The sequence below is a fragment of the Molothrus ater genome, chromosome 4, assembly GCF_012460135.2.
Source record: "Molothrus ater isolate BHLD 08-10-18 breed brown headed cowbird chromosome 4, BPBGC_Mater_1.1, whole genome shotgun sequence".
Taxonomy (NCBI): Eukaryota; Metazoa; Chordata; class Aves; order Passeriformes; family Icteridae; genus Molothrus; species Molothrus ater.
The window spans coordinates 56,701,175-56,717,968 of record NC_050481.2 but is presented as its reverse complement, the minus strand read 5'-3'; the positions used below and the strand labels follow the sequence as shown (position 1 = coordinate 56,717,968).

The 16,794-nt window shown below is 35.9% G+C and overlaps 1 protein-coding gene across 8 annotated transcripts in view; it reads right to left on the bottom strand.

Annotated features, from left to right (window-relative positions):
• Positions 1-16,794, bottom strand: part of LCORL (ligand dependent nuclear receptor corepressor like) — a 79,324-nt gene that overhangs the window by 51,561 nt on the left and 10,969 nt on the right. For all 8 annotated transcript variants that reach the window (XM_036381590.2, XM_036381584.2, XM_036381589.2 and 5 more), the window contains exon 2: positions 3,818-3,883. In XM_036381590.2, coding sequence (XP_036237483.1) covers positions 3,818-3,883 — 66 coding nt within the window. The remainder of the gene's footprint in view (positions 1-3,817; positions 3,884-16,794) is intronic.

The following is a 16,794-nucleotide window of genomic DNA, read 5'->3' as shown; positions in this document are numbered from 1 at the left end:
TCAAATGCCAGACAGTCTCAGGTCACCCCCACAGGAAACATCCTGATATCAGTATTAAGTTTTTAACTACAGATAGGCAGCCATACTCTCAGAAAAATCAGAGGCACAGACAGCACTTTAAGCTGAATAAACTTTCCTCCAGCTGCATTGAATTTAGGATGAGAATCATCTTCCCTCCCCATTTTATCTTGCTTGGGGTCAGATGATAAAAGACTTGCAGACAACCTATAATGCTTGCTAGCTCATGAGAAAAGTTGCTAAGACTGTGCAAACAGCATTTTAATATTAATCACAGTATAGATCATTACTTGAAACCAAAAACCTTTAGCACAGAGGTGTTAAACTTATTTTCATTTATTAAGAATAAATTGGTGAACTTTGACAAAAAATATTTTTTTTTTCATTTCTTAAGAGGCTCACATCTTTGTTTCCCCAAACCACTTTTCCCAAAACAGTAATGCCAAATTAAGTAAATTAATTCAGACATCTGTAGTACTGAACAGATTCCATATTAATATTTTAAAATACAAAATAATTGTCTAGTAAATCTAAATACAAAATAAAATTTAAAAATGCATCAAAATAAAATTTAAAAATTCATCTCTTACTTACCAGTATTTTCTGATTATAATAATGACCAAAAGATTTTCCAGCTATTTGAGACAATTTTCAACATATCATTGCCTTTCTTATTATACAGCACTACTGCTTCCTAATAAGTACATTAAAACAGCTGAAGTATTTATCCAGTCCTTCATATTTTTAATTTCATAAAACCTCCAATTCTATTCGATTTGTGTTTCTAATAAAATTTTTCACTACTAGAAATACTCCAAAGGATAAAATCTTTCATCCTGTATAAAGACGATTTTGTCCTGGCAGAGAAAGAGCATTGAGAGCTGCTTTTTTCCAACAAGACAAAGCTTTTCCTCAGTGGTTAAGAGAATAGAACCCCAGCACATAATCCCCCCAAAAGAAAGTACACGCATACCACCTGATTAGAGGAGCAGCTTTTTAACAGTTTAGCTAGCTATCCATAAGTAGAATGTAAAGAATAACAATTTATAGGTGAATTTACTTAGCTGAAAATGGGTATGAGGAAAGGATTAGAAAGCCCTAGAGATTCAATGACATAAAGCCTCAGTTCAGAGCTTGACCCAAAGTCAGATGCCAGAATACAGAACTTGACCCCTCTGCAACAAGAAATTGCAGAATCCAAGCAGTCAGGAAGACAAACTGGTGCTGCATAATGGTGACAAGAACCACTTTAGCAATTACAAAGTAAATCCTACATATAAAAGAATTTCAAGACACAAAAAAATGTTTAAACAGTATTTTCTTGGAAAAGTGTAATAGTCTAGTAAAACTGAAGTGTACCTTTTAGAATTTAGATTTGCCATTGCAATTTATTATTCACTCAAGTAACTTAAGATAATACAATATTTTAATCTATAAATCAAATACTATTTCAAGAAAGAACTAAGAAGGAAATAGATCAATCATGTTACATTTATGCACATTATTCATCTTTTTCATGCCACAATAGATAAAGCCAACAACATAAGAGAATAAAATGCTATTGTATCTAAGCAGCATACATTTCAGCCAATTCTCACATATTTCTGCACAAGAAAGCTACATAATTTCTTGAGGTATGTTTGAGGAAACACACTCTTGCTGCTAATGAGCCATAATGCATGTTGACAGTATTAGTTTAGTGGTTATGATGAGGAAAATAAACAGCCTAAAAGATGCAGTAATTCAGGTACATTGCTTAGCGTGTGAAAACCTGAGTTCTAATTCTACCAGCCATATTTTTTAACTAAGGCAAATTATTTACTTTGTATCTTGGTTTCATTACCTGTGAAATGAAATGCAACACTTAGGACAGCGGAAAAATTTGTACAAATTTTACTTGAGAGTTCTGTATTAATCTTTAAAACAAAATTCAGACTTCAAATCAGAAATAGCCCTGCATACTATACTAAAGATAGACCTGACCTCTACTGTACCAGTATAAACCATTTCACATGGCATTACTGAAGTTACACATACTATATCTATAAAAATGAACCAAAAATAAGAGTAAGGTAAGATGGGCCTTCCAACCTACCAGCAGTTCTGGAGCAGTTGGCTCCAGAACTAAAATCAATTTTACAGATGCCTCAGACATGGAAATAGGCTTTAATTGTTGAAGAACTCTTGCACATTACTGACAAAAATTTTCAGAAATTAAAAAAACAACTGAGATGCTGCATTTTAGATAAACACAAATTTAATTTTCAAGACAAAGTCACAAGGGCATCAAATAGCAAAGATTTACAAGCAATCGAAATATCAGATTTTAAATGGTAAGTAATCTTCAACAGCATGAGGCAAATAAGTTCAAACTTTACCCCTAAGACAGCTCAAATACATGCACACATGAACTCTAAAGGAGCAATATAAACTTTGCAGTGTATTGTATCATGCCCTTTAACTGTAGCTTAGACTTTGGCCACTACCAAAGTCTGCCTTCTTACCCCCAAAAAAAAGTAAAAAAAAAAAGCAAATCCTTTCACACAAAAAACAAAGCAATAACTACTAATCAGTGTAAAGCCCAATACATACAAATATTGGAATTACAACTAAAAAAAAAAAAACAAAAGAGATACTGCACACTTATAACAATATCCTGTTTCCTTTTCAAATGTGCTTATCACAGCAGTTGAAAATACTAGTCATGTAAACAAGCTTTAATCTAACTGTACATGTTTCTTAAGTGTTTTTATATCTTATTAGTGGCATGCCTAGCTTGAGAAAGGAAAAAATAATATTCTAAAAGCATCAGCAAAGTAGTATTCCAAGTTCCCCCCCCTTCCCCACAAAAATACTGTGTTATGCATATGATACAGGCCAAGGAACTTGCACATTATGAAGGGGACAAAACCATAACCAAATTAAAGCAATTGTTCCAAAAGTATTCTAAGCAGTACATGCCAGTCTGCCTCATGTGCTAGCACTAAGTAAGTGACATGCTTTACAAATTACACTATCAGACAATGAATTATGAAGAAATGAGATGGAACATTTTTACAGTTTCATAACAGAAGTAACATTTCTTTAAGTCATAAAATGAACTTGCCAAAACAATTCTTTCAATACTTCAAAGCAAATTTTTGCTCTAGTCCCCAAGTTGTGAAAGATAAATCATTCCACACTTAACTAAGGACTTATGTGTTATTGACAGCTCTTCCAGCAAAACCAAACCCATTTGGACTAATGCTGGGTTTTACAAGGCTGATGGAAAAGGTGTTTATATACATATATGCTTGAACATACTATGACTTTATATACATATACATAAAGTACTATAAAAACTAAAAGTTTGGTGTACATATAATAAAGATGTAAAAAAATATGATTATATAAAATGCATAAACTTTCTTGGCCACTACAAGACCAAACTAGCATCCATTACCTTCCTTTTACCAATTAATGTCAATGGGTAGCTGAGCACCTTGTCTGCCCTTTCTAATGGATATTCAGAAAAAAAGAAGAAGATGCAGTATTCCAGAAGAGTAAGTCTTTTTCATGAGAGCTTTGCAGAAAAGCTTAGCTAATGCAAATTCCCCTGTATGGGAACAAAACCTATGTATCACTCTCCCTAGTGTTTTGCTTAGGCACAGTATTGACAAGAAAATTAATAAATGAACATTGGAAAGAAAAGCACTGGAAGATTTCCTTTTTCAAATTCAAGATATATGCTTGAAACTACTTCTAGCTAGAAGAAAAAACAGTAAGTTAAAGTCATTGCACTAAAAGCTGGCTCATTTACCTTCAAATAAACTGAGGTCTCTTCGTAGCCTTGGTCCATAAAGCCCTTCTAAAATACTTTCAAAACCTGGAGACAAAAGAAACATTTAAAACAGTAAATCAAAAGTTTCTTAAAAGAAAGCAAATTCTAGAAAACTGGCAACAAGTATCCTCAAATTATAAGAGCAATTCCAAAAATTGTTACATTTATCAAACAAATATTTACTCCTTCCACTATAGTACTACTCAATAGCATTAGAAGATAAAAATAAGACAAGGCAACTGCCATCTGCCCACAGTCAGCCTATTAAGCCATGCCCCAACAACCTCATTAGACTTAAAATAACTACCATAGAATCCTAAAGGTGGTAGGATTAGCCTCATAGCTCTAAGCAACTGAAGGAGTTTCTCTCTTAGCCTGAGAATCAGAGTCATGTACAGAGAGAGGAAAAAATGAAAAGAAGAAAAAATGAAAAGAAAAAAAAATGAAAACTTTACAGATCAGAAACTTCTCATGATCTCCTGAAACTTCATAATCTGAGCAGGCTAATATTACAACAAATAGAAAAAAAAGCAAGCTTCTTTTGCTTCTGATACCTTGACATTGCTCTCTAGTCCTCTGTATCTGCACAAAAACGTTTTAAAATGGAGGATTAGATAAATCCAATTATTTTACAGATTTACCAGCTAGTCTGTTTAGGTATTTGGTAAAAATTAAATACTTCAGTAAGGATGATGAGACACAGAGCAAATCAGATGATTGATAAATAAATAATGTTTGAAACCCCAAACCCACAAAAAAGTGCATGACAACTGATGAAATATGGTGAATTTAGAGCATCAATAAAAAAGAAGTTTTGTTCAATGCTGAAACAGTTTCCAAATGCCCCCCTTTCTCCTTCCAAATAATAAGCTTATTTGAAAATAAGAGGATAATTCAAAGCAGCATTTGAAGGTTCTCATTCTTTACACTAAAGGCCTGCCCGTAGCTATTTTGCTAGACCAGAACTTTGCAAGACTATTTTATCATCACACTACATAAAAGATACCAAAATCTTCAGGAAACAACTTCTATCAACAAAGAACATTCAGAATCGCAAAATTTGTTCATCATGTGATGTCTTTTAAGACAACACAACATCCTGTTCCCTCCCCAAAAGTTATATTTACTTTTTGGTTTAGATTGTATGTACACTAGTATAAAGAAGAATAAATATGTACCATATTTGAAGCAGACAAGGGAAGCTATCTTAACACTTAGGAGCTGTACAGTTTGACAAGTCAGATTTTGTTAAAATTTCCATTGCAAAGTAACTTTAATATACAGACTATACTGTGAATCAATTATAACCTCTACAAATCTGATATTTGAGCTATAAATGGATTTATATATTGAACTATATGGATTTCATTTTCCACTTTTCTTTGTACTAAATATAGTACCACAAGACAACACAAATTAAATGACAAAGCTACTGTCCTCTAACAAATACATATACACACATCTTTTAAACAGCCCACAAGAACTAGAAAGCAATAAGTCCAACGTCCAGGCACACACTAAAATTTACCTTAAAGCATCATCCAGCAACTCTTACATTCAATGTAATATAAATTCACATCATATCAGCACTGCATAAATTCCCTGTTCTTCTGGCTTCAAAGGGTTATGGACAAAAAAGGCAAGAGAGATGAAGCCTTAAGTTAAGATAGCAATCCTCCAAACACAAGAGAGTGGAAATACAAACCACACCATGTGTATTGCCATTCATGTTACACACTGTAAGCCATTTTAGGTCAGCAGCTAGCTACATTCTGCCAAGTTACTGTCCCTGGGTAAAGAAATGAATGAAGCAGCACTTGGAGACAACCCTGCCTATTTCAAAAGGGCAAACAGCAACTCCTATTTTTCAGGACTTCATCAGTCAAACAACAGGAAGCTTGTTTACCATCCCAGTCAGCACCCAAAACCTCTTGGTCTTTGGATACCTACCACCCTTCCCACCCTGTGCAGGGTGGTACTTGTTTCTGCCTTTACTTTTGTCCTTACCTGCCTGCCCTACTACCTGCTCCTGCCTATGGAAAACCACGAGTGCAGAAACCCAGCTCTGTAAACAGCAGTTTGTTAATGAAAAATGCAACCTTCAAACAGACTTCCATACAGCTTGTATTTAAGATGGCAATTAGCACACTGTGGGAGTTGTTGTTTTTTTTTATTTTCTTACTCTGAGGAAAAGATAAACCAGACTGCTTCTTTGCTAATTCACCCAACTTAACTCCATCCTACCCATCCAAAGGGCTCTTCTTGTCCTGAAATATTACAGAAGTTCTGCAAGGAACCACAAAAGACTTATCCTGCCTAATCATTTGTTTCTTCACCTCTGGACACTGGATGACTTCATTTAAAAGAACACTTACTTGTACAACCTAAAAAGATCAAGAGAATATTTTTCCAGACCTTAGGCTAAAATTTTCCCAGAAAGCACCTGTGTTACTTCCATGCTCCAGGAAGTACTATTGCCTTTCAGCAGAATTGATACAATTTTAGTTTAACCTAAACAAGAAGATGTATCTTAGTTTCTAGTACTGAGGAAGGAGTGCTGGCACCTTTTCCTAAAATGTAACAATCTGGACACAAGCAGTTCAACAAATCTTTGTTTTTCTTCTTGAGTCAGTATGCTTAAGCAAACAGTAGTAGCAGCTTTGGAACCCTCCAGAACCTGAAGAGCCCACAGAAACTGGTCTGAAATACACTTTGCTTATATTTTTTATGATTCACATGGAAAAAAATTGCTTCAAAAAAGTTTTACAGAATTTGCTGTCTCTTGGTGTTTGATTGCCTATTTGATTCCAAACCTGGTCTTTCAAAACTGTTACTTGAGATCTGACACCTTCTAGCTCCAAACTGAAAAGCAACACTTGGCTCTAGTAACTTGCAATACCCCGAACCATCAAACTCCCTCTTCCTCTAATAAATTTACTGTATCTTCATGTAGAAAGAATCAGCTTTCTTTATTGTCTGACACCTTTTAAAAATCCAAGATAGGTTCCTCCAACAGTCTTCATAAGCAGAAATTTGTGATAGAGTGAGTCTCTTAACCCAGTTACAAGCTTCCACAGTTTGTACTTCTGAATAAAGCTGTGAACAGGGTTTTTTCCCCTGTATTAACTCTCCCGCCCACCTTTCCCCCACCACGGATGCTGCTTTCCTCACTCGGGGCTGGGATGGGGCAGGAACTCCCATGAGGAGGGAGGCTGAAGCTGTGACCCCCAGCAACAGGAAGGGGGCTCTCTTTTTGCACCAGTACCTATTTGGGTACAGAAAAGGCAAACAGCCCAGGAACAAGCTCTATCAGGTCTGGCATATGGATCACAGCAAAGGCCACCAAAAGGAAGCAATAGGTGACAGTAACTGCAGGCTCCCATGAGGCTTCTGCCCAGCAGCTAGACTGGCTGTCACAGAATTCAGCTCTGGCCTCTGGTCCACACCCAGAATGTTACAGAGAAACTCTTATGACTTATCTGGCTGTTGAAAATATCATCTGTTACCCATCTACCTGGCCACCATGATACTGCCAGAAGTGATCTTCAGCAGACCAGAGCTAACCATGGGAGCACAGGGGCAATGCTGAACAACACCAGGTGTCAATGGAATAAATAACAGAGCCCAGGTGTTGATCCAAGGTGAAGGCTTTTCTAGGGTAAACAAACATCCTCTGGGATCAACAGGTGTCTACATGGCTGCAGGCAGGACTTCAGCTCTTATGACATTAGGATCCTTTAAGAAACAGAGTGCTGGAGAAAGACATGATCTATTTGATAATACAAATCAACACTGCCAATAGGCTTTGCCACAGCCTGCAGCTGTGGAAGCAATGGATAGTCTGTGCTGCACTAAGCCTAGAGCAAATCACGAGGTGAAGATTTACAGAAATTTTAAAGCAAAGTCGGTCTAAGTTAATTTTGGACAGATATAGTAATTGAACAGTTATACAATACAAATTGAGGTTGGACAGGTTAGCTATACATTGGCTATTGTTATTCCAAAAGCTATTTATCTCTATAATTTCTGAGAGAAAACTTTAGTTACTTTAGCCTTGGAGTTGAATTCAACAGCCATCTCCTCCTTTCCTCCCCACAGCTTCAAAGTGAATGGAGACTGCAAGCATGTTTTTAAAAAAATTGAATGACTCAGACTATGTGTTAGAAAAATAGCCAAAAAAAGAATAAATATAATGTAATAAATAGAAGCTAACATTTGACTACCACTTTGAAATTAACCACTTGGTGGGTCTGAAGATAGAAGTAGTATTTACTCTACACTTGGGAAGGGGAACAGAATATATGCACACGTTCTATTAAAAAGTTTTTGATAGGTTTGGTGCACTCCACATCACACAAATTTCTTGATTCCCCTAACCTTGTATATGGCCATATTAACTCCTAAATTTGTATGTTCTTTTCAAATGAAAGTCCATTTCATAAAAGCAGATATATTTCCTTTCCCCTTTGACTTTTTGTTTCTTTATTAGTTTTACTTCTTTACATTCTTTTTTCTCTTCCCCTTTCCATGTTTCTGTTTAAGAAGTAAAATTAGGGCTTTAGTGACAAGGCTTTTTTTTAAGCCTGTATTTGGGACATCTTACTAAAATGTAATCGTTTTTAGTTAAAATTTTAACAAAGCATTTTTATTTGTTCTTTTACTCAGGACTAGAACACAATAATACTAAATCTCAGGAGGTGCCAACCAAAACTTGTACAAACTATAATAGTGACACTAATGACCTCAGAGTGGGCTACCTAAAAAAACCTTTTGCTTGTACTTGCTCTCCCCTCCTCTGATCTGCTGCAGCTTTTCCAGTTTAGGAAAGTATAAGCCTTTTATCAGTTCATCTGCTTAAAGATAAAAGTGCAAATACTTCTAAGCAAATTCACTTCTGGTTTGATATTTTTCTAAGCCATAAAGACTGTTTTATTCATATCTCTGGATGCATACAAGAAACAGTAGATTAATGCTCCTTACAGAGATAGAAAAAATTTACGTGAAAGAGGGAGATGCTTATCAAGATTGCTCATCTGATTCATAGTTACTGCTGCACTTTTCATCTGATGTGAAAGGCTGCCCCTTAGATGAGATCCTATTGTCCTCACTATGTTGGTCTATGTGTTAAGGAATTTGGAAGATTTTGGGTGCATGGAAAATTAAGTTCTGCTTCCTCCCTTCTTTTCCAGCATATCATCAGCTAGGCACAGGGTGAGCCTGCTGCACACTGCTTTGAAGGATAGGGCATGCATGCGTATTTTTACTCCAATGAAATGAGACTTTCAGCTTTAAGCACTATGGTCTCTGGAGGCCCTGTAGGAAAAAAAGAACCTTGAGGCTCTGTAAAACACAATTTTGTTAACCCACTCAAGAAAGTCAGCAGCAGTGTATGTTGAAATCTTCACAACTTGTGTGTCTAAAAGTTTACTTGCATCACCCTTCACTTTGTGGCTTACTACACCAAGAATCACATCTGAATTATGGTAGTTCAAGTTGTTTTACTGAAGTCCAAAACACTTGTTATTTAACTTCTCACATAAAATTAGGCCTCACCCCTGTTAAGTAAAAAATATCAGTGAGGAAGATTCATGTATCCTCCTTATTTACTGAATTTAATATTCTCAGCAGAGAAAACAATTAAAAGTTGAAGAAAAAAAATTGCACATTTTAAGCAGTGTGGAGTTTAGCCCATTAATGTTGCTTTTAAAATCAAAACTCATGTGAAAGTAGGTTCAGAACTGCTGATTTCAATTCTTAAAAGGTTGCAGAATTTAATAAATGGTCTTTAAAATGTAATTAGGAAAATCCAAAGAATAAGATTACATTTAATGAGATTGAGCACTGTACTGCCACACACAGCATTACAATTAAACTACCTTCTTTTATATTGTGGTGTGGGAACAGCTACTGTTACTTTACCCAGTTGTTAAAGGGACCTGATAACTCATGAGTTCAGTTTCTGTTTCTGCATTTGCCTCTAGACACTTATCTAGTCGACATATGAATTCTAATCCCATTCTGAAGTCATACAACCTATATTTTGAGCTGGTATTTCTTGATCTATGAGGACTATTACATAATTTGCATGAGGAATCTCAGAATCTAAAATCACATTGGAAAGAAATTATGGACAAGTGAGGACTGAAAGACAGATCCTGCACACTGGTTTGTGTCCCAACCAACAAGCCAATCTCCTCTATTACCTGTCCCCTCCACCCCACACACTTTAATTTCAGTACCAGTAGCTTCATGCCAAGGTATAACACACAAACACAAAGTTCTGAGCAAAAACTCACCGACATGACTGACATTACCATGAGAAAAATAAATTTGATTTCCCCCCTCTATCCTTGTAACTTTGCCCTGTTTCATGCACCTGAAAAGTGATTCCTTTTGAAAACAGTATGTAATTCAAAATACTACATCTACATAAAAAACTTCACTTCTTCTCCCCATTCTGTATATTTTCATGACTGCATTATTTAGCTTGGCCCAGTACAGGAGTATATATGGGGGAAGTTTTGTGGTTTGCCTTACAAAGAGAGCTACCTTGGATTAAAACAAATCATACCACAGACAGAATTCAGCTTGATTGGTTTTGTCAAATATTAGAACTGCCTTTAATTTTTTCTTTTTAAATGTACCCAAGGCAGACAAAGCACCGGTTACAACTTCCCTGAAAGAAAATCTTTCACTTTTCGAATTCTCTCTCAATAGTGCTTCAATATTTACTGATAAATATTATTTATCATTAATACAGGGGCAAGGTAGGAAGCAGTATTTTGTTTTGGCTTACTTAAAAAAGTCATCTGCCTTTCTTACAAGTTATCCCTTTCATAGGAAAGGAGCTTGGAGCTCATGTTCAGTCATCTTTTAGCTTCTAATCATGTTAACTTACAGCCTCCTGAAGTGCACATTATATTTTCCAGGTGCAGGTTGCACTCTGGTGCCCACCATTATTTGCCACTACAGAAGGGAATGGATTTATCTGAAAAATGGTTATCTGCTCCAAACTCTTGCACCTTTTTTGTCTCCAACTGACAGGAAAATAAAATGAATTACCTCAGAAACTCAAATCCTTCAAGAGTATGTGTCTATTACTCAGCCATCACCAAGTTCCTTGGATATATCAGACCACTCTCAATTATGTAGAAAATATTTTATGAGCTTTCTGTAGCTCAAATTCAAAATTTTGAAAAAAACCCCAAAATAATTACATCAATTTTTAAATTATATCTAGTTATCTTTATCCCACCATTAGGATATAAACAGAAATTCCCTTACAACTTGTTAAAGGAGAATGCTCTGTAGAGAAGAGAGTTATTGTAATATTTTATAGAAGTGGAGCAGTATGTTTAACAGAGAAATTTAAATTAAGCATTAACATCTGTGTCTGCTTCTTTTGCCTCTCCCTTCCTTCCACAGGTCAGCAGCTGTCATTTTTGCCCACTGTTCCCCCCAACCATAGAAGGATTAATAATTTTAGTATTGCTTATATATTGACATAAATCTCAAAGTCACATGGTTTTTATTGTTGATTGTGGCTTGTTTTAGTTTGGTTCTACTTAATATATTAGTTTTTAAATCTACTACTATAACAATCTGGAAAGGATTGACTATTGTATGAAACAACTGAAGCACTGCAATAAAAAAAAGGAAAAAAACCCCAAAAATACAAACACACAAACCAGTAATCAAACACTCAATCACCTTTTTGCCATTTATACAAATGGCAAGAAAAAACAAAAAAAAAAGTAACTTGTTAGACAGAATATTCAAGACAGAAAGCATGACAACAGAAGCAAAAATTATTATACCTCTATTCAAACATTTTATTTTTCCTGTTTGTAACGTCACTACAGAATATCTACTCTTAAAATACATTCTTTGATAAAGTGCTGGCCAGATTATCAGGTAAAATGCAACCCATTTTTCTTGCAGAAAAATTCTTGATACTTAATTTAGGACATATTTTGCATAGGAATGGAGCAGGGCGGGGGCTTCTGTTGAATATGTTATCTAGCTTGAATCCATTTCTTGCTTACAGCACTAAAAAAGTTCTCCTATAATACAAAGTCCTAACATTTAACTTAAAACACTCATTTTCTTTACCATATTGATTCAGTTCCCTGAGCAAACAGGAACCAACATACCAGAGATTCCAAAATGAAAGGGAGGAAATCCTCTATTTAGACTCCAATACAAATTCCAAACCATAGCTAAAATGATGCTTTTCCTTCTCTGCAGATCTTGACTCTAAGAACTAATGCAGCTGAGGACACTGCTGCTGCCAGCAAGACAGGGTGACCAAAACTTGAAATGAGACTACAGAACCACATCAGTTCTAACTGCTTACTTTTCACTTAGGATAAAAATCCTTGCTTTCAACTCTCTATGCTGTGCTTTATTGTGGGGATGGAGACAGTGATGAAATATAATTTCAGAAAAATACTACATACATCAAAAGAACTTGCTGTAACATGAAGCAGTTACAAGCATTAAGTTGAATACAAAGAAGGAGACTGACATTGGCCATACCTCAGAAGCAGAACAAAAAGAGGAAATGTCCTGCCTCCCCCCAATTGTTCACAATTTTAAAGAAAAGGGTGGCAGCCAACAGGGGTGGGAGGGGGAAGTTTTTGTAGGTTAAATAAAGACTGCAATTAGCATCAACTTAGAGTTCAGATATTTATAAATCACAGCAAGAAAAATGAGGTTCAATAAAAAGAGAAGCAGTTTCATTCTCCCAAGTAATCTTCTATGCCAATGTGTCCTTGCAGACTTGTAAATAGGAGAGCCCAACATGACACCTTTTACTATACCTTCAGACATTGCCAAGGTTAAAAGTAGATTTAATTTCTAATGTAGCAGCCAGATATTCTGAGACACTTGTGTTATTTATAATTTAAAAGGCATAAGGAAGACACTTCAGAAGTGACTATGCTGCTCTGTGGATGGGGAGAGAGAAAAATGCCTCCAAATGACAGTTACTAAAACTTCATTTCTATTCTCTCTAAAAGCTCTTTGAACAGCAATCTAATTCCAGCTGCTGCACTGGGACATTTAAATATAGAATTGGTGTGAATATTGGTGTTCAGCCTGAAGCTTATCCTGCCTTTCTTTTTCCAAGACCCTACATCAGAGCTAGCTAGATACCAACTGTTGCCCAGAACAGTGCTGGCAATAATTTGACCAGGTCATCACTTGTATTCTTAGAGAAGAAAATTCAGAGGGAGGAAGAGACTGTAAAAGATTACATCCAGCTTGGAAAAACGCTCACGACTTCCTCATTTGGTATCAATTTAAGTGTTTTACAACATGAGGAGAACAATGCCCAAGAGTAAGACATAGAACCAACTGTCACTTTCAGAAAACCATGCGCCTAAAGCATGTGTCTGTTTCTTAATAATCATTTTAAGATTTACAAGAGGACTATAAAGTTTGGCTATTTTACCTAACAAGTTTAGAACTGTTGGACAAACTCTCTTCTTTTCCTTGAAGGCCTAGTCAGATGTTCACTAAACCACAGAAAAAAGTCAAGTCCACAGTGAGTCTGTAACAATGAATAGGTCACAATGTTGTTTTACCAGTATGCAGTACCACACATCCAACCAGCATCTGGGAGAAAGTCTAGGAGTCAACTAACAAATAAACAGGTCTTGCACACTTCCTGGATTGTAAGAATCAAAGAACATTGGGCTTTCCACTAAGAAAAGCTATTAGAAAAAAACAGTTATCAGAAAACCCCAGTACACTGAGCAAAAAAAAAAAAAAAATCCAACCAACCCCCCACCCCCAAAAACAAACAAACAAACAACAACAACAACAAATAATTAGAACATTCCTAGCCTGATAGGCCTTTGAGAAACTGAAGCTTAGGATTCTGTGTTACACCATGTGTCTACTGCAAGCTAATGAAGTTACAAGCCTTCAGAGCATTCCAGGAAACTGCTGCCTGACACTAAGTTTTACAAGGAAGAGGAATTTCAGAAGAGATTCAGTTTCAAGGGAATTTTCAGGTTTCTTTTCAATTATAATTTCTGTGTCACTCAAACAACCTATTTCCCACAAATAGCTTTGAAATTATGAACTGGAAAAATTCATTCATCTCTCCCAACAAATTAATGTTCCTCCTATTCAGAAACTATTTGTTAGTGAGAAATTATTTCCCAGTTTCTATTATTTAGAAAGTTTGAAATTGACTGAAATCCTGCAACTAGATTGCACTGAAATCAACTGACACTTTTCTAACCTGCTGAAGCTCCAGAAGGAACAGCTCTTGTATCAAGCTACCAAACTATAACACCGTGAGTGAACTATCAACTCTGTAAATCTGTGTCAAATTCTTCAAAATATATATTTTCAAATATATCATTAACTCAAATGCTGAAACCAGATCATTAAAAAACATTCTAGTAATCCTAGAAGTACCACGATGTTAACATGAAATGAGTGAAACCTACCTTTTAAATAATGGTTAATTTCTTAAATTTGTCTTAAACTCACTTTCCTTCATTTTATAATACTTAGGCCATGTAGTTTCACCTTTAATTTACAGCCTAGTTTTACAAATACCTAGTTAAAAAAAAATAAACCAGCAATCCCCCCAAGCCCCTCTGATAGCCATCATTTTTAAATCCAGGCAGAATCTGGCTTTGCAAATTAAGACAAATTTAGAGCCAGCAACATGTTAACAAGAAACTGACTTCTATCTATTGAAACATTTCACTTCAAATAAAAATTTTCAACTATGCTTACTTTCTCTAAAAAATATGTTCTGGTGCTCAAGGCTTAAACTGCAAGTGCCTCAGATGCTCCTGCAAGATTGAAAGAACTTAACTAAACTGTGATTTCAAACCAGTTCTTAAACATGCTCAGTGAATAGAAGAAAAGATGTCATTGCTCAAGGCACGTAGGCAATGTGTTCCAGCTTACTGTTCACGGACAGCCAACCTGGAATCTGCATCATTCAAGTCATTATCTGCTGAACTTGCAGAATACACTGAAATGAATAGACAAAAGTCTTCAGTTGTTTAACTTTTGATTAAGAAAGCTGAATCATTTCATTTCCCCATGGAGATCAGAAAAGCAGAAATACAGAAATAAAGACCTTAAACACAAATTCTAGCTTCACATTGGGCATTTTCATCACATAAAAGGTGTCACGTGTAAGAAGAGAACAGGAAAAAGTTTCTAGGATTTGCTTTTAGTATTCAACACAATTCAAAAGCTTAAACAGGTGTGATTGGGGTTTGGTTTTTTTTGGTTCTTATTTTTTGGTCTGGCTTTTTTTTCTTTAAGTAATTAGGATGCATCTGTAAAAACTTTTTATAAACTTCCTCCCAATCACTAAATGGCACAAGATAAAGGAGAAAATGGTAAGCTTCAAAGTGTGGGACTTGAACCCATCTGCACTGGAACAGAATTCATACAGCACTGAAATTAAACCATATACTAGATATGAGAATTTACTGGGAGGTTTTTGAAATGGTTTTGTATTAAATTTCTGATTAGACTCTATAAAATTCACATTATTAACAACTGTCCAACCTGAGTTGGGGAGCAGGGAGAACATCACAAAGGAAAACCAGATAGATTTTCAAGTACCTAGTGGCAAGATTCTGAATACTTGAATCAGGTTGGGAGCAGACAAGAGCTCTTACACAAGGCAGATGGGTTTAAACAGTAGCTATCCTGTCTTAGAAACACTCTGCTCCTTCTCTATTCCAGCACTGTCTTTTCCTTAGCAAAAGCAAATATTCATTATTTCCACAGACAGTAATTCTTACTACTAAATTTGTTAGTCTGCTTTAAAAACAAAGAGATACCTCTTCACTGTATACTATGGAAAAAAAGGAAAAAAGTGGATGTCCCTATTTTATTCCTTAAAAAAACAACTCAGCACAAATTCTGCACTAAGATCAAGCAGCTGAAAAAAAAAGGATTCAAAATCAGTTGCTTTGGGGTTCACTTCTTTTTCTCCATAAGAATCATAAATTATAAGGTAAATAGAAAAGGCAGAATCTTTAGCAGAGTCATTATTCCACTCACAGTTTAGTGAGTTTCTTTGACCCAAGACAGCCATAACCCATTGCTTCTTCCCACAAGTCACAAGCAAGACTAAACAAGAAACTTCAGTACTCTGAGCTGATCTGTAAGGAGAGCATTTTTCCCTCCTAATGAAACAATTTGGAAAGACAACTGCAACCAGTTAGGGAAGCCAAGTGAACTGCAAGGTCAAGAATACATTAATAGGATTTCTTAAATGAAAGGTGTGATCATAGTCTGCATTTCCAGCAAGAGGGAAACTTCTGCAGGAAACAGATCAATTGCAGTACCAGCATTCAGGAAAACTTAGTATAAAGTTACTTATGTGGTACCAAATTTCTTAAATCAGTCTCATAGGTCAAGATCACTCATAGCACTCACACAAGGAGCAAAAATGCATTTATTACTTATCAGAAAGGTTGAGAATGAAAGAGAAGAAAATGCCTGATTGCCACTTAAGATGCTGAATGCATAAAGCTGTGGAGTATCCAGTTTGCAACTACCCTGAATGCCACTTAACCAGGTCAGTCAAAGGCAGGTGGAGAGGTGCAGCACAACACAGAGCAAAGGAGAGTTAACAGCTCTTCAAACACACCATCCCAATCAATACCAAGTAACTGCTCTCACAAACAACAGCAGAAGAGGCTGTTTTGGCTCTTTGTGGTTTGTGATGCTGGTGGCTGAATGAGGCAGACAAGGTGAATGACTCGATTCCTCAGTCTGAAAAGATGTCAGGATCTCCTCAGACAACATGAAGGAGTGGGAAATTACTTCAAGTTACATCAAGTAGCAGCTGTCAAACTACTACTGTACGTGACAGCCTGTTGTAAAGGCCTTGTAAAGACAGGTGTGGGTCAGCAAAACTCCTTCCTGAACCACTGGACAAGTATTCTTAAAGCCACCAATTA